This window comes from Actinia tenebrosa, unplaced genomic scaffold (assembly GCF_029948245.1).
Source record: "Actinia tenebrosa isolate PJP-AT-01 unplaced genomic scaffold, QUT_ActTen_1.0 PGA_scaffold6__47_contigs__length_16458017, whole genome shotgun sequence".
Taxonomy (NCBI): domain Eukaryota; kingdom Metazoa; phylum Cnidaria; class Anthozoa; order Actiniaria; family Actiniidae; genus Actinia; species Actinia tenebrosa.
Window position 1 is genome coordinate 10,357,876 of NW_028292583.1, and position 20,455 is coordinate 10,378,330.

The window sequence follows — 20,455 nt, forward strand, 5'->3', positions numbered from 1 at the left end:
AAGCGTATGTTGGCAAATGTGGCATTTTTTTGCCTTGTTAAAAGCCTCCTGGTTCTCTTTGGTAAATTCCATCTTCTTTGGACGTCTTAATTGTTCTCTAATCTCCCCCTCCTCTTCTCGCAATGCTTCTAGAAACTCATTAGCTGCGTTCTTACCTCGGTAAATCACAGGAGGGTTTGCTTTACCGTCTGATCTGACTACTATGTAACCAAAGGAGCAGATCTCGTGTAATCCTACCTTATTCGTGGCGCCACGTTTCTGCTCTTCCTTAGTTATCAACGCTTCGAAGTCTGCATATATCACGTAAGGCACTTGCATCTGCTTTTGATGGTCTGCGTATGAAAGCTCTTTGTTGGTGGGCATCTGGATCCGTTGTGCCACTTCTTCGACTCCGCGGCAGATCTCATCGTGTTTCTTTAGGGTATTTAAGGACGTAAATGACAGCAAGCAGCAGTCGCAGAAGTACTTTTTGCCTTTGTGCTTAGTATGTCTGTAGAATAGTCTGCTAATGTGTTTAACCCATGAGTAGTGTCCGCCGTGGTAGAATAAATGTACGCGCTCTCCTTTACTTTTTGACAGAACTAACGGTACTATCGTCTGCTCTCTGACTCCGTAAACGTTAATTGCTAGATCGTTTATTTCCTCAAATATGGGGATGTCTATCAACTGCATGGGAAATTCCACACCATCCCACTCTAAATCATCTGTGGGATACTTACTTGTCCTACAGGGATCCTTCTCTGCTGGATACAGTGCAGACCTGATTGCCCACATAAAGCATCTATTGTCTTCATTCTTCACGTTTACAATAGCCTTCTTCCTTTCTACCCACGTTGGTAGCGGTACGTAACTCCCCCCTCTTATGGGTACGTACCTGGCTATACTTATCTCTATTCCTTCAACCTCCTCTACTGTCCAACCCGATCCTTCTTTCGTGTAGTTAGACAGCGACTCCATTATCGCTTCTAAGGCTTCACTGAGTGACCTATCCAGATTCGTGGATTCTAATATCACTAACGACTTTGATCGCAACATTGCTGTCGTCATTACCTCGTCTTTTGATAAACTTACTTCTACCATTATGCTCGCTTTCAGGGCTCCTAATTCTTCTATACCTTTTCGGAGAGTCCTTTTAACCTTCCTTTCTGACTGACGCCAAAACTGTCTAACGTCAATCTCACCGTTACCGGGTATTGGCACCGTGCTGAAGTTGCTTTGGGATTCCATGTATATAATAGGAAATATTTTATACCTAATACCAAGCACTTTTTAAGTCGTCGTAGTCGTACTCACAGTCCTGACAATGCCAAAACAATTTAACCTTAGTCTCAAACTTCTTACCACATCCACAATCATAACTGCTCATACACTTCGTCTTCATTTTCAAATGCTTTTTCAAATCCGCTTCTTTCTTAAAAGTTCTCTTACATTCTTCGCACTCCATATATAGACTAACATATTTGCGCTGTTGCCCCCAACCACACTTGGAGTGGGGATTGTCCGTAGGTGGATTTTTGACACGGGTCTTGCCCGTGTCGAGATTGCGCTGGAACCCCCATTCCCTATACTACTGTCTGAATCCTTTAACCCCGTAAAACCGCACAAGGTGGACCTTTCTTGTTGCGTAGAATAAAAGAATAAAATAAATGGCCGTCATATTGGTAGATATAGTACAACAAACACCAAGATCGATTTGTTTGTTACTAGTCATCCAAGATGACGGCTATGAATAAATATTAATAAATATTGCTATTAACATTGGATTCCACAGAGTGGCTTTTTTAGGAGTTGATTTTTGTGGAGGGAGGAAAAACCCTTCTCCCTACTATGAAGTCATCTACTTACTAATAATAGACAATTTTACCTTGTTAAACGTATTTCCATTTGAGTTGAATTGTCATTCCCTAGAGTATTATTGTTTTGTTTAACAGCTGCACATGAATATGGATACAACTCAAAAGTAGAATCTTATTCTCTAGAGAATGACACGTGGTCTGAAACGGGAAAATATTACGCCCAAGGTAAAGACGTCTGTTGCATGATGTAGAAAGATTTGATTATTATCGGTGTCCAAGACGTGTTCGTTTATTCTGGCATTCCTTCGTATTTCGTTCGCTTATTTGTTTATTTGTTTGTTTGTTTGTTTATATACATATTTCTAGAATGTTAAGGGTGTTGCTAGTCATCTAACACACTTATTAACCCAAAATACACTCTCGACTAGAGAGATGAGTTTCTGCGGATGCAATCAAATCTTATAGACTTGCCCCATGAATGTTTAGTTCATCAATCTCATCCAGGTCATTAAGGAGAAGCCCGGAACTCGAATAATATGCTCCTTTCCTAATCAAACTACCACAGATACTTCAAAAAACATTGTCATTCGACTAACAACTCTATCTAAACACTCCTTTCTACCACCTCTTTCTCTTTTACTCCGACGAAGGACTAGCGTCCGAAACGTCAGTAAGTTTTTTCATCTTTTCACGGTGTATATTTACCTTTTTATCACAACTCTATCCAGTGATGAATTCAAAGCTTACTTAAAAGCTTGTTTTATGTCTCGCTATCGAGCGAGGCTTTTTTCTTGTCCAAACAATTCCTTTGAAACACTTTAATTCCAGTTATATTTCTTTTATCTTTAGTTTCATTTTATTTGAGACAACGAGCTTTTCAAAGCATTACAAATTTTTTCTGTTTATATTTAGTTTCCTCAAGCAAACGGTGAATGATTGAGGAAGTAGCTAAACACTGATGAACATAGAGTCATTCTCCATTGTCCTGCTTCCTTTATTGGGCTGATAAGAATGACAAGTTTAGAGACAAAACTTCAAGCAGTCTCCTAGCAGACTAGAGATAAATCCCCAGATCAACAGACTTTTAAACCAAAGCCGAATAAGGGTCAAGCCCGTTCCTAAAAATACAGAGAGTCATCATCTGTCTTTGCCAAGCTATTTAGATCTTGTTTAGTTTTCCAAGATGGGTTGATCTTTAAGCTTTTTGTCGTTGCGGGTAGTTTGGTTTAATTGGGTTAAACAATAGATGATGAATGTAGTGTTTCGTAATTCGTAAATCAAACAAACTGCTTCCGTTATTCAAAAAAACAAACAAATAAACAAATCGAAAGTTGATTTGATGAAACGATCCTAACTTATGTTATTTAAACTCTGCAAAACCATTGACCGAACGTTCCATAGTAAAATGCCTCTAAAAAATATTGGTTGCAAAAAATAATAATGATAATAAAAAAATTGGAGGATGTTGAAGCAACAGTCTACATCCCATTTTGACCTTCCTTGGCAAGCAAATCCTAAGACATATGTCATTCCCTTTTTTCCCATTTGACAGCGCAGATTACTTAGAGGCTTTACTCTTTCAACTCTTTCTAATTACAATTTCAAATTTTGTTGGAGTTTTTTTGTAGCACCGAGGTGGTCTTTACCAAGAGACACTAATTTGTGTACAAAGACGAGAAAGCTATTTTTGTAACCCGTCAGTCATGCATCGATATCATGTTACAGTCCCAGGAAAGTGGCCATCCAAAGGGAAGCAAACTTAGACCTGACGTACGGGAAAGGCGACCGATCGAGATGGTAGAATGAAGAACATTTTAGCCTCTCTTTTAGTGTCTTTATGGATTCTTCTTCACGACTTGCTGTCAACTTCATAATCCTCGTCTTATCTGCTATAAGTAAGTACAAAGATTACTAAATAACTCTCTGAATAACGCTTTCCTTTTTGTACTCAAAAGCATTAACATTCGCAAGCAATGCCTTGTTTAATGTTATTTGACAGTATAGACTTTCTGTGATTTAGATTCGATTCTATCACTGTTGAATTTAGAAAGGATTTGGCTGCGTTTTTGAGTTGGTTATTAGGAACAGTGTATAGTTTTTGATCCGCTTACTAAGTAGATTAGCTAGAAAGGCATATTTCCAAATCCAAGACTCCATTAGAACAAAGCTAGAAGTAGATCCATAAACACAAGCAGTGTTCATTTAACTGTGATTTCACATGACCCCAATACACTCAGCTCCTTCATCGTTCGTAGCCTATACAATCTTAAAGTACATCTTTACTTGTTGTATAAGTATAGGGCAATTGTGAATAATATATTGTTTGCAGAACTCCTCAATGACAGCTAGATAAAACACTATAAACACAAAGAAACCTTTCACGGGTTCCTCAAAGTCAAAGATGACACGACTTATCTGTGCCATACGCTTGTGGTTTAGTAACAGATATCACGAGTTAAACTGAGGTTTTCCGAACAGGAACAACTAGATTTTTCTTTTATTTGAGTTTCAAGGTGACTAACATGAAAAAAAACATTAGCACTCAGTATGAAAATATTGTTAATTAGAACTGAAAACACTAGCAGGTAATTATCCTAGATGATGGACTATCCAATTTACTAAGGTATATGTATCCACGGGTATTCATTGCTACTTAGCTACTCTGAAAACCACGATGAGGTCAGAGAGTCTTTTCCCAGCGGATAGGGTGACCCATTTTGTCATCGCTTTTCTATGGTTGGCTTTTATCATCGCAAACTTTTGCAGACAATACTGAGGAAATGGACCTCGAGCTTTAACGCTGTGTTTGTTGTCATTAAAGACTTTAGTACTAGTAGAAGAAGGAGAAGGAGAAGGAGAAGGAGAAGGAGAAGGAAAAGGAAAAGGAAAAAAACAAACAAAACAAAACAAAACAAAAAAGAGAACAAAGGAGAGCGTCATGAAAAATTAAGTCTTTAAACAAACTGATTTTTTGACATAGTCACTTCAATTTCATTTTAAATCCTTCAAATCAAAACATCTTGCAAAACATTTTTCTCGCTTATTGATTTAATAAAAAGTGAAACACCCAAAGAGTGTTCAGACAGCGCGAGACTGCTGTTTCCTTTCCTCTGCATCTGTTTTGTAACGGATACATATATCTCAGACTTGCTCAATCAGCATTTTTTTCTTTTCTAATTCTCAGGTCTTCAAATTGTGCAGCCATGTTCCCCAGATGAATACGAAACCCTCACCTCAATCAAGGGTCGTTTCTCAAGCCCTCATTTCCCAAACTACTTCCAGAAAGCAACCCAATGTAACTGGTTGATAAACGTCGCTCCAGGCTATGTAGTTGCTCTACAGTTCGACACGTTTGAAGTAGGACTCGATGCTGAATGCTCGAATCGGGAATCCCGTACGAATTTTGTCGAGGTGCGGGATGGCATGGAACACAAGAATAGGACTATAGGAATATTTTGTGGCTCAATAAGACCAGAGGAAATCTCTAGTAGTGGCAACCAAGTGTGGATAAGATATGTGACAAGTGGGTACAGATCGACAAAGTTTGAAGCTCGTTATTCTGCAACTAAAGGTAAAATTTTGTACAAAGTCTTAATGGGTTTTTATCATGAAGGAAATGTTTTTTTCGACTTCCAAGTCTCTAACTATTCTGTCTCTTTCTTTGTTTTCTTCTTGTTCTTTCAGCTTTCTTTTGTATGCTGTTGTCGTTACTTCTCGGTCTTTTATGATCATGAGTTGAATTGTTTTCTCGGTGTTGTTGAGGTATCTCTCGCTCTCCTCTTTACACCTCGTTCTCGTTCTTGTTGTTCTTGCTCTTGTTCTTTCAGTTCTTCCTCTTTTCTTATTTTTTGTTCCTCTTTTTCTTGTTCTTCCCGTCCGTCTTGTTCTTGTTCTACTTGTTCTTTTTCGACTGGTTCCACCATCTATTCTTGCCTTGTGTTCATGTTCTCATTCTTCAGTCAGCATTATTATCATCGTCTTTTTCTTCTGCTGCTTCTCTTCTTCTTCTTTCTCTTCTACTTCCTCTATTTCATCCTCTTCTATTTTATTCTACTTTAATAATAACTACTTATCCTTAACAATGGCAAAAGATGAATCAAATGATGGTAATTTTAAGGACGATACACGGTAAAACTACCTGAAACTTGAGTAGTCTCTACCTGAGTAGAGAGATCAGTTCCACTTTTTCATAACTTTCTTGCCAAGAAGTTTCACAAGGACTAGTTTTTTACATCATGCAATTTGTCCTAACTTGCACGCAAGTTCATCTGGAATTTTGAAGTGTAACAGCACCTTGGGCACATTTACATTAAGCATAAAGTTTTTATTCGTTTGCATCAATAAACATAACAATTTCGTCCTGCATGCCCCTGACTCATCACTCATAGCCGAACAATAGGCCTTTTGCAATACCTTAACACGTGATTATTACTGCATGGCAAAAAATTTGGACTTCCTTCATTTAAAATATTTTTGCTGGATTACTAATGTCGCATCCAACACCTTTTCAAAAATACTTTTCAAAAAAGATATTTTCGATTTCAAGATACGAAGCAATTTAAAGTTTGTTTGCCATCCAGCAGAGCCTTCCCCAAGGGACCTTGAGCTGAATTGATTCGTTATCAAAGTCATATATCATCAGTACATGACTGTTTGTTGCAAAAGGCCTATTCTTTCCATAACAGGAACGAGCATCGTTCTTGATGTATTTTTAGGATGGATTAAATAAATCATGCAGTGCTGTTATTAATTGTCAATCTCATAACAGAAAGAGATGACAATAAAAAATGTCATGGCACAAATGGAACGAATCCTTCTCCTTCATTTTTCAATGCGACTGTCACGTTACGGAATCCTTGAATAATAGCGGCGGAGTAAATTTTGCTGCTGCCGTTACTTGTGTAACTAGTCTTTCCTTATGTAACTGTCGGGGATAAGAATAAAATATAAAATTAAAGCATTTTTGAGCATTAATATAATATTTAATTTTCTACCAGATTCATCTGCATCCACCATTATTCTTCTTGCCTCAGCCGCCATCATCGGAACCATCTTTTGCATTTCTATCACCATTGCAATTGTCAAGCGAAAACACCGTGACCATGACGACGAAGCAGGATTAAATCCAATACGTGACGACGCTGAAATGGACAACAATCGAGCCTGCGCACTAGAACAACTTCCCGCATTCGTGCTGGGCGTGGCAGATGACTCGGAGACGAGCCAGACAAACAAGAAGCAATCCCCGTCAAGATCTCTATTGAACAAGCAAACCAGTCACGTGAGAGGAGAAGTGGACAAAACAGACGTTCATCTCCATGACAACGGTGAAAGTCGAATGAATCGATTAAGCATGGGTGAACATAATTTGGCTATTTCTGATTTAACTGATATAGACAATGAAAATCCTGATATGTTAGACGGACTGAAAGCGCCGAGCGACGCCGCTGCGACGGACCAAAGAGGAAGCCATTCCGGGTCAATTTTAACTGCAACCAAAATGATTTTCGTCCAAGATTCATCATCATCTAGAAGTAGTACTTCGAGTAGCAACAACAGCTTTGAACAATAGCAACATTAAAGGGAATAATCCTCTTTAGCTTGGATGTGATGTTTTCCCATTTCAGACCACGTGTCATTTGCTAGAGTATTCGCTAGAGTATCGCAACCTTATCGGGAATACTCCTCTTCACCTTGGATGTAATGTTTTCCCATTTCAGACCACAGGTCATTCGCTAGAGCATCGTTTCTTTGTTTAGCGGTTGTGCACGAGAAGACACATGAATATACATACAACTCAAACAAAGAATCTTAATCTCAAGTGAATGACACGTGGTCTAGAATGAAAAACATCACACCCAGAGCTAAAAAGGTCAATTACAATCTCTAATAAATATTCAGTTAGTGAGCCAATCGTGCTCTTTTGAGGGACATCAGACATGACAACCTTCAAAATAGACAAAACACTTTTAGTAAAGTTTTTACGGTTTTCACACGTGAAAAAAAAATTCTTCGAAAGCTCCGAACGCATGCACAGGCTATAAGTAACAATGCAGAGGCTTCAAGCTTCACCAACTTCATCAAAAAATGAATTTAAGACACTGATGACTTGCCGAAAGTTAATTAAAAGTTTACATTGTTCTGTTCGGATCGGCTTGTAACTTAATCTAGCGTGTAAGCCATTATCTTCAGAAAAACAATCTTCTGGACGGTGTTTATATTGCAGTTTTCAGTAATAATTATTCCTCAGTAGAAAAATATTATTATCAGTCCTAAGTGAAAACTTAAAGATAAGTATTAGTTGCCAAAAGATTTAAAAGAGCTTGAATAACAATAAAGACTCATAAGTTTTACTAAATAAAACAATCTGCAAGGTGAGTCATCGTTGTCTAAATATTAGGAAGTGGATTTTTCTAAATTAGAAATGACTGCACCGTATGAAATATTTTGGAAAATGCGACCAATTTTATCCAAAATTTTCAGAAAAAATATTACTTTAGTATTCTAGAATTTGACTAAGAACGTTAATTCTGAATTTCTTGATTCTTTTTAACAACGGGAGTTTGGATTTCAAGTTCGGCTCCGTTCCAAGTTCATTATTCCAATTCCAGTATTTACAGCGCGTACAAATATGTAACTCGAGAATTTTTCGCGTATAAATTAAATGCGATCGGTTCTACAGCATCCATGCATTAGACATAGCACAACGCTCGAGAAAAAATTGCCGGTATAACTAGTAGTCGATCGCTGAAGAAGAAAAATATGTCGCTAAGGAAGCGGCATTCCTTTGGGATATTCTTGGCCATCGGTAAGTTTTCATGTGAACTATTTAGGGCTTTCTTAAATGTACAACTTATAATATAAGCGATCTATGAGCTATCATTAACGAACTATACAAAAATGGTGTGTATTGCTTTTGTTTCTTTTACGAGGTCAACTAATTATAGCTTACACTAACCTTACAATTGCAACAATGGTTTCTTCTTGCTTCGATTATATCATATTCGATCGAGTCAATAATCCGGTATTCTAGCTAGAAAGCCTTTTGTTTGTTTGCACAGACAGTGAGCTCACTGAAAATAAAATCGGTTCTACAGCATCCATGCATTAGACATAGCACAACGCTCAAGAAAAAATTGCCGGTATAACTAGTAGTCGATCGCTGAAGAAGAAAAATATGTCGCTAAGGAAGCGGCATTCCTTTGGGATATTCTTGGCCATCGGTAAGTTTTCATGTGAACTATTTAGGGCTTTCTTTAATGTACAACTTATAATATAAGCGATCTGTGAGCTATCATTAACGAACTATACAAAGGTGATATGTCTTGCTTTTGTGTCTTTTACGAGGTCAACTAAGTATAGCTTACACTAACCTTAACCTTACCATTGAAACAATGGTTTCTTCTTGCTTCGATTATATCATATTCGATCGAGTCAATCCGGTATTCCAGCTAGAAAGCCTTTTGTTTGTTTGCACAGACAGTGAGCTCACTGAAAATAAAATCACGAAATACTTTAATATCGAAAGAACCCTAGAAAATCCTATTTTATACAATATAAGAGCTTTTATTTAGTTTTAAAACAATTCATATACGGAATAGATATGCTTATTTAGGGTAGAGAAGGTTCAGTATTTCTTTAACATTGTATTGCAGTATTTATTGGTTTTGAAGCAGGAATCTTTCACTAGTTTATCTACAGTGGGAAGATAAAATGATGATAAACTTGAATCCATATTTCTTCGGTACAAACCCTTTGAGTCCGGATATCTGGCAAGAAAATATGCTTCAGAATTTAATAAAACTCTTGCTCTAGTGCCAAGAATCGTAGCACGTACCTTCCAGACCTGCTTGGACAATTTTTAAAGAAAATTCGAAATTTAAAAGCATGTTATTATTCATTAAAGTGTCCCAAAGGGATACTCCCAAGCTCAATTTTCAGCACAAATTTTGGCTAGATCCCAACCCTAGTGGTGATGTTGGAAAAATCCCAAATCAGTTCTGATTAACTGCACATATTTGGATAAACAGGAAACCAGATATATTAAGGAAAAATAAGGGACTTTTTTAAGTAAGATTAGTCAATATCAGAACCATTTGTTTTTGTTGTGTCATTTTCAACTTAGCAAATCTGTTTCTCGTTCTTTCTCTCTCTTTCTCTCTCTCTCTCTCTCTCTCTCTCTCTCTTTATATATATATATATATATATATATCCCCCTCTTTCTCTGTTCCAAATCACATTTCCATTTCATCAAATCCCATTCCCAGTTCATTGAATGTAATTTCCAATGAATCAATTTCCATTCCCAGTGTATCAAATCCCATTCCCAGTACCAAGTGTTCGGGCCCATATAAGACAAAACTTGCGACTTCGGAATCTTCGAGTCAGTTATATTTATTAGTATTCACTGCTTACTTGACAGTAACTGACTAGTTACATAAGAAAGAACTTTTCCTTTTATACTTTGAATTAATTAAGTTTATTGGAACCTCTGGGGACGCTGGACAATCCGCCCCCGCTTTGTCCTTAATACCGTATTACTTTTACGGACTTGTACATCCTCCCCCTTAAATGGCGAGGAGCCATTTCCTATCTTATCAAACTTAGAAGGTCTATTCTCAGTGACATTAACTATTTGAGAGTTTTTATCTCGTATGTTCTTAGACATTATGTCTTTTGAACTTGCACAGTTTGGAACTTGGGAACTTGAACTCTGTGGAACTTGGGAACTTGAACTCTGTGGAACTTGGGAACTTGAACTCTGTGGAACTTGGGAACTTGAACTCTGTGGAACTTGGGAACTTGAACTCTGTGGAACTTGGGAACTTGAACTCTGTGGAACTTGGGAACTCGAACTCTGTGGAACTTGGGAACTCGAACTCTGTGGAACTTGGGAACTTGAACTCTTGTGCTCCTCAAGTAAATGTAAACGTTGCACAGGTCTATTTACGTAACCCTGCTTTGTCTTTATTCTTACAGTTCTAATTAGACCATCAGCTCCAGGAAAAGTTTGATCTATTTTTCCTAGTTTCCATTGCCCTCTGGGTATATTATCATCTGTGATCAATACGACATCATTCTCTTTTAATGGAACCATTTCTCGTGTCCATTTTTGGCGAACAGTAAGGCGGGGTAGGTATTCACGAATCCAGCGATTCCAAAAATGATTCTTAAGCTGCTGCTGATAAGAATAACGATCTGCCAATTTGATCTCTTGATTAGGCTCATCTGGAATTTGATTAAGATCTCTACCAACAGCGAGCAGTGCAGGCGTTATTATTCTGCCATCTCTTATATCATCTCCAATGTAAGTCAACGGTCTGGAATTGATAATAGCTTCTATGTCTGTAAGCACAGTGTACATTTCTGTGTATGTTAGCAGCGCCTTTCCTAAAACTCGTCTAAGTGGTTCTTTAATCTGACGACAGACTCTTTCCCAATGACCTCCTCTATGACTTGCTCTTTCCGTGATGAACTTCCAAGTTACCTTTTCACTGGCTAGTTTCTTTTCCACCTCTTTAGCATCAATTTTAGAAAGCTTGGACTTCTGTTTTGATATTTTGAATACTTTCGCTGCTTTGTGAAAGGTTGTTTGGTTGTCTGAATGTATGACTTTAGGCACTCCACGACGATTGGCCATGCGCCGAAAAGCCTGCAGAAATTCCTCTGTCGTCATGTTGTTTGTGAGTTCCAGATGAACCGCTCTCGAATCTTCGCAAACAAATATGCAAATGTAAGCCTTGATTAACTTTGCTTTTCCTTCCGTTTTCAGATACAAAGGACCAGTAAAATCAAGACCAATATTTGTAAATGGTGGAACTATTTGAACTCTTTCCAAAGGAAGTGGGGACATCTTCTGTTGGACTGGCTTTGTTGTCCAATGTTTGCAAATCAAGCAATTGTGCAAAACTCGTTTTACTTCTCTTCTTCCTTGTGTAGGCCAATATCTCTGGCGTAGAATTGCCAATGTCGTTTCTGGTCCTGCATGCTGAGCCTTTGCATGTACATGTAATATTAGCTTTTCGATCACTTTGTTCTTATGAGGAATTATGATTTGATGTTTCATTTCTTCTGGGATTTGCGCGAATTGTAGACGTCCACCAACCACAAGAAGATCCTTCTCTTTGTCAAGTTGAGGATCTAGTTTAACAATGCTGCTACTTTTGGAAGCTTGTTTGCCTTGCTTTAGCTCTTTTATTTCATCAGCAAAGGTGTTTCTCTGCACTTGTCTTAGCAATGAATTTTCTGCTTCTTTGATTTCATGTGCAGTCAAGTGCGCTTTCTTGGGTTGCTTACGTAAACGTGACCACTTGAGTAACCATGCAGTGATTCGAACTAACCGTTGCCAGGATTCATATCTATCTTGCAGCTCATAGAACTTTTTACTTGTTAATGCAACAGCGTTCTTTCCTTTTGCTTCCGAAAGATACATGTCTTGTTGGGTTGTTTCTAATGCACCTGCACATGGAAGTTGTACTCCTCGTTCTGACCAATTTTCCTGAGACTCCTTTAGCCATTTTGGGCCATTCCACCAGACTTCGTTATCAATGAGACTAGTAAGATGTTCTCCTCGGGTGAGTAAGTCTGCGGGATTGAAGTGACCAGGACAGAAACGCCATTTCTCTGGAGGGACCTTTTCTTGAATTTCTTGCACTCGGTTAGCTACAAAAACTTTCCACTTGTGGCTAGGTTGACAAATCCACGCAAGAACAACTTTACTGTCAGACCAACACACCACATCTCGAACTTCCATATTTAATGACTCCATGATAAACCTGATCAGCTTAGACAGAATATATGCAGCTAATAGCTCCAGTCTTGGGAGCGATATACGTTTGGTTGGTGCAACTTTACTTTTTGCCATGACCAGATGTGTTCTGATGTTGTCTTTGTCATCTCTGCTTCTGAGATACACTACAGCTCCATAGGCCTTTTGACTTGCGTCGCTGAAACCATGTAGCTCTGTCTTCAATATCTGACTTTGTTCTGCATAAAAACATCGAGTTATCTGGATATCTTTCAAGGCAACAAGTTCATCCTTCCACTTTTGCCATTCTTCACTTATCGCTTCATCTAATGGCTCATCCCATTGGATGCCTTTTAACCACAATTCTTGGAAAAGGATCTTTGCTCTTATTGTGTAAGGACTGAGAAATCCTAATGGATCAAACAGCTTCGATGCTAGCTGATGATACTTCGCTTTGTTATTTGGTCTTTCACCTGAATGAGATTTTCTCCTTGATTAAACAGGAAAATATCTTTGCTTGTATGCCAAGATATGCCAAGGGCTTTTAGGGGTTCTGCTTCATTCTTCAGCTCTACCAGTGTAGTTGGACCTCTAAGCTCTGGTGAAATGCGATCCTTCAGTTCTTCGGAATTAGTATACCACTTTACTAATTCAAAGCCACCAACTTTCATCATATCATACAGGTCTTTGTGCAAGAAATATGCTTTATCTTCATCTTCTTCTCCACTTAAGTAATCATCCACGTACATATTCTTTACCACTTCTTTTGCAGCTGTTGGAAACTTATCTTCGTTAGCTTTGGCATGGTGCTGTACAGTTGCTATGGCTTCAAATGGACTGCTTACTACACCAAACGTTACTCTCGTCATGCAGTAGGTCTTTGGACTTTCATCTTGGCTTTCTCTCCACAGGAAACGATGAACATTCTGGTCCTCTAATGCTAGTTTTACTTGCAGAAACATCTTTCTTATGTCTGCCATCATCGCTATTCTGTGCAACCGGAAACGAAGCAGGATTGACACCAGATTGGGCTGTAAAGCTGGTCCTGGTAGAAGACAGTCATTAAGTGAGATTCCTTGACGATTTTTAGCAGATGCATCAAATACCACTCGACATTTTGTAGTCGTCTTATCTTCACGAAAGACAGGGTGATGAGGTAGATAGTATATCTTGCTTGCTTGTTGATCCTCCTCTGTTATTTCTCTGGCATGACCATCTTTGGTGTACTGATTCATAGCTTCTTTGTACATAGTTTCCTTTCTCTCATTTTGGCGTAGCATTTCTTCAACTCTTGTTAACCGTTTTGAAGCTTGTTGGTAGTTCGGCAACAACTTTGGAGCATTCGATCTCCACGGTAGACCAACTTCATACCTGTTTTCTTTAAAGTTAATGGTTGATTGGAATTGCTGTAGTGCTTCATCTTCTTCACTAGATAGTTTCTTCTTCTGGTCGATAATTCCAATAGACTCCAATTCCCAAAACTTCTTTAGGCTGAAGGAATCTTCATCATTCTCTGCATCTTCTCTAATACAAACAACAGTATTTAGGTTGGTAGCTAACTTGTCATTCTGTATGTCTTGCATCGTAGACTTTCCGGAACATCCTAGCAGCAGCCATCCAAATATGGAATTCATGGCAAATGGTGTATGTAGAGGACCCTTTCGGATTCCATTCAACATGACTTGATCCCATTGATCAGCACCTATCAGCAAATCAATTGCTACCGTTCCTCTTGGATACTCGTCAGCAAAATCAAGATCTCCAAGATGGTTATACCTTGACATGTCTACTTGAACTGGTTCTAGCGGTGAACAAACTGTTTCTACTGACCATGCTGACAACTCGACTTTCTTATTAAAGTCATGGATAGGTGATACCTGAAAATTAACATTCTCAACTTTCGTCTTCCTTGTTTGTCCTCCGTGCATGGATATTGTCATCGACTTTGATGGACCATTGGACGGCAAATTTAGTGCTTGTGCAACTTCTCTACGAATGTAAGAATGATCACTTCCACTATCCACTAGCACACGAACCATTAGCTCTTTACCATTGCAATGGAGTCTTGCTAACGCTGTAGGCAGTAACCTGATCTGATTGTTGACATCAGCTCCAAAGACGCCAGTAAGTAGCCCTGAATGGCCTTTTACTTGATTGGATAATGAACCTTGACTTTCACTCATTGTCGTCGATGCTTTCTGTTCGTCATTTTCCTTTTGGGCACGATGTAGAAGTACGTGATGCTTCTTGCTGCAACCTTCAATCAAACAACCAGGACGTTTACAAGTGGCACTTGTGTGGCTTGATCCAGTTGGGCGTAGGCAGTTAAAGCACAGCTTCTTCTCTTTGATAATCTGCAGTCTTTCTTCTACCGATTTCTTTTGCACCATGTAGCAGTTTGATGAATCATGGGACTTTCCACAGAAAACACATACAATAGACTGGTTTCTTTGTTTGAAGTCTTCTTGCTTTGAGTTACCTGTCAGTGATGTAGCTGATGATGGGAAAATATACTTATCTGTAGAAATTCTTCCTGAATACCTTGTTCGTGGTGTATTTCTTTCTTCGGTCTCTCTGACTGGAAATACTGAACGGGACTTCTCTGATGCTTCCTCTGACATAACATGAGATCTTAGAAAATCAAAAAAGTATTCAACAGTTATTTTCTTATCTTCCTCTTCATTTTCAATTTTGGACAACTCATATTCCCATTTTCTTCGCACTTCTTGTGGTAGTTTCGACTGGAGTATAGGAACCAGGATGCGATGACAGTACTTCAGATTAGGCTCGTAAGATTCTAATGTATGATAACGGTTTACCATGACGTCATACAAGTAGCGTAATGACTTCGCATTGACTTTCTCCTTCTTCTCTATACTTAACATTGATTCTACTAGGTGTTCAACAACAATACGTTTTCTTCCATACCTTCTTTGTAGCGCTCCAATTGCTCTTGAATAATTTTCACTAGAAACTTCGATGTATTCTATGGCTCTCTTTGCAGTACCTGTGACGTACATTCGTAGATAATTAAATTTCTCTCTGTCTCCAAGAGTTTCGTTTTCGTGGATGCAAGTCTTGAATTGATCCCACCACGGAACCCATTCCAAAATATCTCCATTGAACTCTGGAAGAGTGAACTTGGGTAATCGTAGATGACCAACTCCGGAACATGTCTTGTGTGCCATGTGCTCCACCACTTGAGATATGTGAGAAAACTGACTTTCTTCTGTATTTCGTAAGGAAATGTAATTCTCTGCTTTTCTTGAAATTCTTATAATTTCTTGTTGAAAACTGGCCCACTTCTGAATTTCTTCGTCAACGGCAATTTCATCTTTTATTGACGCGATGATTTCTTGAACTATGTTACTGTAACTTTCTTCTAAATTATTTAGGCGACGTAACGCACTTTCCATTTCGAGGCGAGCATTCGCATTCTTTTGTAAATGTTCTATTTCTGCAAAAATCATCTCGATACTTCTTCCAAACATCTTTAACTTTCGGTTTAATTTGACGATGTCTGTAACAACAGCCTTTTCCTCGTGCACCTTCTCGCTCTCTCCAACATCTGATGAAATATGCTCGTTTTGAACATGTGAGCCAACAAAAAGCATTAGTTGTTTACTTAATTTTTCAAATTGTGACGAGATCTTTTCATCGATTTCCTTTTCTCTCTCACTTACTTTCTCGATTAACCCTTTCACTTCTTCGTGTAATTTTGATGGAGTATATTCAAAGCTAAATGATGGCGCTATCAAAGGTGTATGCTTACCTTTTCGAAAAGAATATAGTCTTTGGACAAGTTCGGTCTTTGTTCCAATTGTTGATAGTCCATTAGCTTCCAGTTCGTTCTTAATATCTGCTGCTGTCATTGAAGAAATAATCTCTTTATTGGCCGCCATGACCTCTTCGAAACTTATCTATGCCTCGCTGAACCTTATGAACAAAACTTAATACATCTTGAAATTACTTGAAACTGTCCTTGAAACTTATAAAACATCTTGTTATACTTGATAACACTGGCTTTAATTCTGTAACCTTGCTCTGCTACCAAATGTTCGGGCCCATATAAGACAAAACTTGCGGCTTCGGAATCTTCGAGTCAGTTATATTTATTAGTATTCACTGCTTACTTGACAGTAACTGACTAGTTACATAAGAAAGAACTTTTCCTTTTATACTTTGAATTAATTAAGTTTATTGGAACCTCTGGGGACGCTGGACAATCCGCCCCCGCTTTGTCCTTAATACCGTATTACTTTTACGGACTTGTACACCAAGTGTATCAAATCCCATTCCCAATACAATTGTATCATATCTCATTCCCAGTACCAAGTGTATCAAATCCCATTCCCAGTACCAAGTGTATCAAATCCCATTCCCAATACGATTGTATCATATCTCATTCCCAGTACCAAGTGTATCACATCCCATTCACAGTATCCAGTGTATCATATCACATTCCCAGTACATCAAATCCCATACCTAGAGTATCAAATACCATTGCTACAGTTCAAAAAAAAGCATATTCTAGTTCTTATTTTATCTAATGTATCAAAGTTTTTTGAATTTTTTTTTTTTTTTTTGCTTCCATATCTAAACCCATTTTGTTACATGTAACTGATACGTGTCTCTCTTTCTGTTACAGTGTTGATATTTATCTTGTTACTGCCAAAATGCACCCAAGCTGGTAAGCAAAGAATAAGAGTATGTCCTAAGCTGTGAACAACAGCTAAAGCTTAATAGATTTTTTAAACTGTCAGTGGGGAAGGGGGTTGCTGGTACTCTAAGACCCCAATCTAGATATGTAACATCATTAGCACAGATCAACTTTCAGTAACGACAATTGAATATGCGTGTACATTCATAGGCATCAATGGACAATCAATAGCGCGTTCGTACATTCATATGCGCGGAATGTATTTTCTTGTGCGCGAAATTAAACTTCAATAACACCAAATGACAAACAATTGCATTTATGGACAATCATTTACCCAAAAGTGAAAATTCATTAGTGCTATTAGCATAATCATTGACAATCTATAACGCGCTTGGACAATCATGAGGGTTAACGTTATATTCTATAGCGTGGTTCGACAAACATTTGCATGATTCGAATAAACAATAAGAGAAATAAAACAATCATTAGCGTTTTTTTTTTTAATCACTTTAATACATATAAAAAACTCAGGAAACTGCCTCCATAATAGCGGCTGCATAGGAGAATAGCAATTAGCTCACTTAAAGCAGCAATTAAAGCCGACATCAGCCGTCCAGAGATCCAACAACATACGAACTATTGGGCTGAGGCAAGATGACAAGGGATTGCTCTAGGTCTCTACAGAAAGCAGTTGCTAATGGAAGGGTTCCAGAGAAATGTGACAACCATCACTATCGCTAAATGTGATCAGTGGTTCAGATATATGCAAACGTATTTGCCACGATGTATAAATGGCGAAGAAATTGAAGGCTAAAATAGTTTTTTTTAAAATCGCTAATGATTGTTTTATTTCTCTTATTGTTCATTCAAATCATGCAAATGTTTGTCTAACCACGCTATAGAATATAGCGTTGACCCTCATGATTGTCCAAGCGCGTTATAGATTGTCAATGATTATGCTAATAGCACTAATGAATTTTCACTTTTGGGTAAATGATTGTCCATAAATGCAATTGTCTGTCATTTGGTGTTATTGAAGTTGAATTGCGCACACAAGAAAATACATTCCGCGCATATGAATGTACGAACGCTCTACAACTATATTGGCACAAATGAATGTACATTTTCTGTTAATGAACAGCAAAAGGTGTATTAAACTTTATCATGACTTTAGGCAGTGATGCATCCAGAAGGATTTCAAGGGAGTGACTTTTACCCAAAAAGGCATCACATTGGTTCTTTTTATGCTATATTATTTATACTTATTAATGGGGGACTTGTCATCCATTTCACCCCCCTGGATCCACCCTACCTTGAGATAGGATTATGTTAATGTTAGGAATAGTTTCCATGGAAACCTGGACAAAATAGTCAACCCCACTAGCACTAGCCACCCTATATAAATGATGTTCAAGTGGCATGGTTTTAAATTGGATATTTTATTTATAACTTTTTCATTCCCCACCTCTTGGTATAATAATCTGTTAACTAAAGTAAAGCTAGATCAAAATGTTACTATAGATATAGTAGATCTAGATTTGCAGTACTGTATGTTTCTCAGGCTCATAGTCACATGCTATCCTTGGGTGTATTGCAGTCAGGTAGAGGTTTTATAGTCTCGATCTCTATTGATCTCTCTCTGTCCTTTAATTTGGTGGTAGATTAATGACCTGGATCTAAATATATTCTGTCTCAATTAAAATTAAGGGAGCCAGCATAACAAATTGTTTAATGATTTCACAGGTTTTCCTAATTGCACTGCACACAGCACGACCATAGAATCCTTTCCAGCCAAGATCTATCCAGATCAACTTTTATTCCTACAAATAGACATGGGAAAATTAATGGCCAACATGACTTGTGGGATGATTGTAACAGCACCATCAGACAAAATCATAGCTTTTCAGTTTATGCTTGTTCATTGGTCAAGTGTAAATGATACTTGTATACCTGGTGAGTACTTAGAAATATTTGATGGCACTTCTTCTGCAAATAAGTCCATCCACAGAGAGTGCAAAGGGATTGCTCATTCGACAACCTACTTTACAAGTGGACCAAATGGCTATGTTGAACTCAGAACCAGCCTCAAAACAAATAAAACTTTTGTTGGGATCCGAATTATTGCTGTCGACCCTTCTGGTGAGTGAATTCTAATGCATGTTTGTCTTTGTAGTTGTGCACTTTTGCTACAGAAGCATTTAGCATCAATGGTAATTATAGCATATGCAAACCCAGTCATATAGGCATTTCTCATTTAACAGCAATTGTCTGTAGGAGTAGTCATTTAATAGCAATTGTCCTAGCTTTCACTTGCACACCTAGCCTGTAGGAGTAGTCATTTAATAGCAATTGTCCTAGCTTTCACTTGCATGCCTAGTCTGTAGGAGTAGTCATTTAACAGCAATTGTCCTAGCTTTCACTTGCAGCCTAGCCTGTAGGAGTAGTCATTTAATAGCAATTGTCCCAGCTTTCACTTGCACACCTAGTCTGTAGGAGTAGTCATTTAACAGCAATTGTCCTAGCTTTCACTTGCACACCTAGCCTGTAGGAGTAGTCATTTAACAGCAATTGTCCTAGCTTTCACTTGCACACCTAGCCTGTAGGAGTAGTCATTTAACAGCAATTGTCCTAGCTTTCACTTGCACACCTAGTCTGTAGGAGTAGTCATTTAATAGCAATTGTCCTAGCTTTCACTTGCATGCCTAGTCTGTAGGAGTAGATCTAGAGATGCTGTTGTCCTTGTTATTATGATTGTTATTTCAACTGTTACTGTTTTCGTTGCTAACGTTGTTACTGCATGTTGCTGTTGCTGTTGTTGCCGTAGTTGCTGTTGTTGCTGACATTGTTACTGTGCTGTCGTAACTGTTATTGCTGTTGTTGTTTGTGTTTGCTGAAGCTAGCCATGTGTTGTTGGTGTTTTTGCTTTATTTGGCTGTTGCTCTGGTTAAGGTTCGTTTCTGCTACTGTTGTTGTTATTCTTGCTTGTGATATATTGCTGTTTTTGTTGCTACTGCTGTTGTTGCTATCGTTGTTACTTTCACTTGCTTGTGCTTGCTATTGCTGGTAAGAGCGTCGGTCTGTTGTGCGGGAGGTCGTGGTTCAAGCCTCTGCCGGACCAAGACTCAGGGTCTTAAAAATAACTGAGAAGAAGGTGCTGCCTTTGTAATTACATCTGCAAATGGTTAGACCTTAAAGTGGCTCGGATGACCACTTTAAATGGCGGTCCCATCTCTCCACACTCATCATTACTAA

At 38.2% G+C, this 20,455-nt stretch overlaps 3 protein-coding genes across 3 annotated transcripts in view; 2 read left to right on the plus strand and 1 right to left on the minus strand.

Annotated features, from left to right (window-relative positions):
• Positions 1–3,424: 3,424 nt before the first annotated feature.
• On the plus strand, positions 3,425–7,391 carry LOC148906039 (uncharacterized). Its single transcript, XM_089039197.1, has 3 exons — positions 3,425–3,691; positions 4,981–5,367; positions 6,794–7,391. The coding sequence occupies exons 1-3, from the start codon at positions 3,634–3,636 to the stop codon at positions 7,366–7,368; spliced, it is 1,020 nt and encodes a 339-aa protein (XP_088895323.1). The 5' UTR covers positions 3,425–3,633; the 3' UTR covers positions 7,369–7,391.
• A 555-nt stretch (positions 7,392–7,946) lies between these two features.
• Positions 7,947–20,455, plus strand: part of LOC116288957 (cubilin) — a 31,073-nt gene continuing 18,564 nt past the window's right edge. The window contains exons 1-3 of the mRNA XM_089039374.1: positions 7,947–9,019; positions 17,192–17,233; positions 18,947–19,342. Coding sequence (XP_088895500.1) covers positions 8,974–9,019; positions 17,192–17,233; positions 18,947–19,342 — 484 coding nt within the window. The 5' untranslated portion in view covers positions 7,947–8,973. The remainder of the gene's footprint in view (positions 9,020–17,191; positions 17,234–18,946; positions 19,343–20,455) is intronic.
• LOC148906040 (uncharacterized) lies at positions 10,276–16,445 on the minus strand. Its single transcript, XM_089038859.1, has 2 exons — positions 13,061–16,445; positions 10,276–13,016 (listed from the first exon to the last, which is right to left on the minus strand). The coding sequence occupies exons 1-2, from the start codon at positions 16,443–16,445 to the stop codon at positions 10,276–10,278; spliced, it is 6,126 nt and encodes a 2,041-aa protein (XP_088894985.1).

Coding starts and splice junctions, on each gene's coding strand:
- LOC148906040 (XM_089038859.1), bottom strand. CDS start 16,445: ATGGCGGCCAATAAAGAGATTATTTCTTCAATGACAGCAGCAGATATT. Junction 13,017..13,060: donor TGGCATATCTTGGCATACAA/GCAAAGATATTT, acceptor AATCTCATTCAG/GTGAAAGACCAAATAACAAA.
- LOC148906039 (XM_089039197.1), top strand. CDS start 3,634: ATGGATTCTTCTTCACGACTTGCTGTCAACTTCATAATCCTCGTCTTA. Junction 3,692..4,980: donor CCTCGTCTTATCTGCTATAA/GTAAGTACAAAG, acceptor TCTAATTCTCAG/GTCTTCAAATTGTGCAGCCA. Junction 5,368..6,793: donor TCGTTATTCTGCAACTAAAG/GTAAAATTTTGT, acceptor ATTTTCTACCAG/ATTCATCTGCATCCACCATT.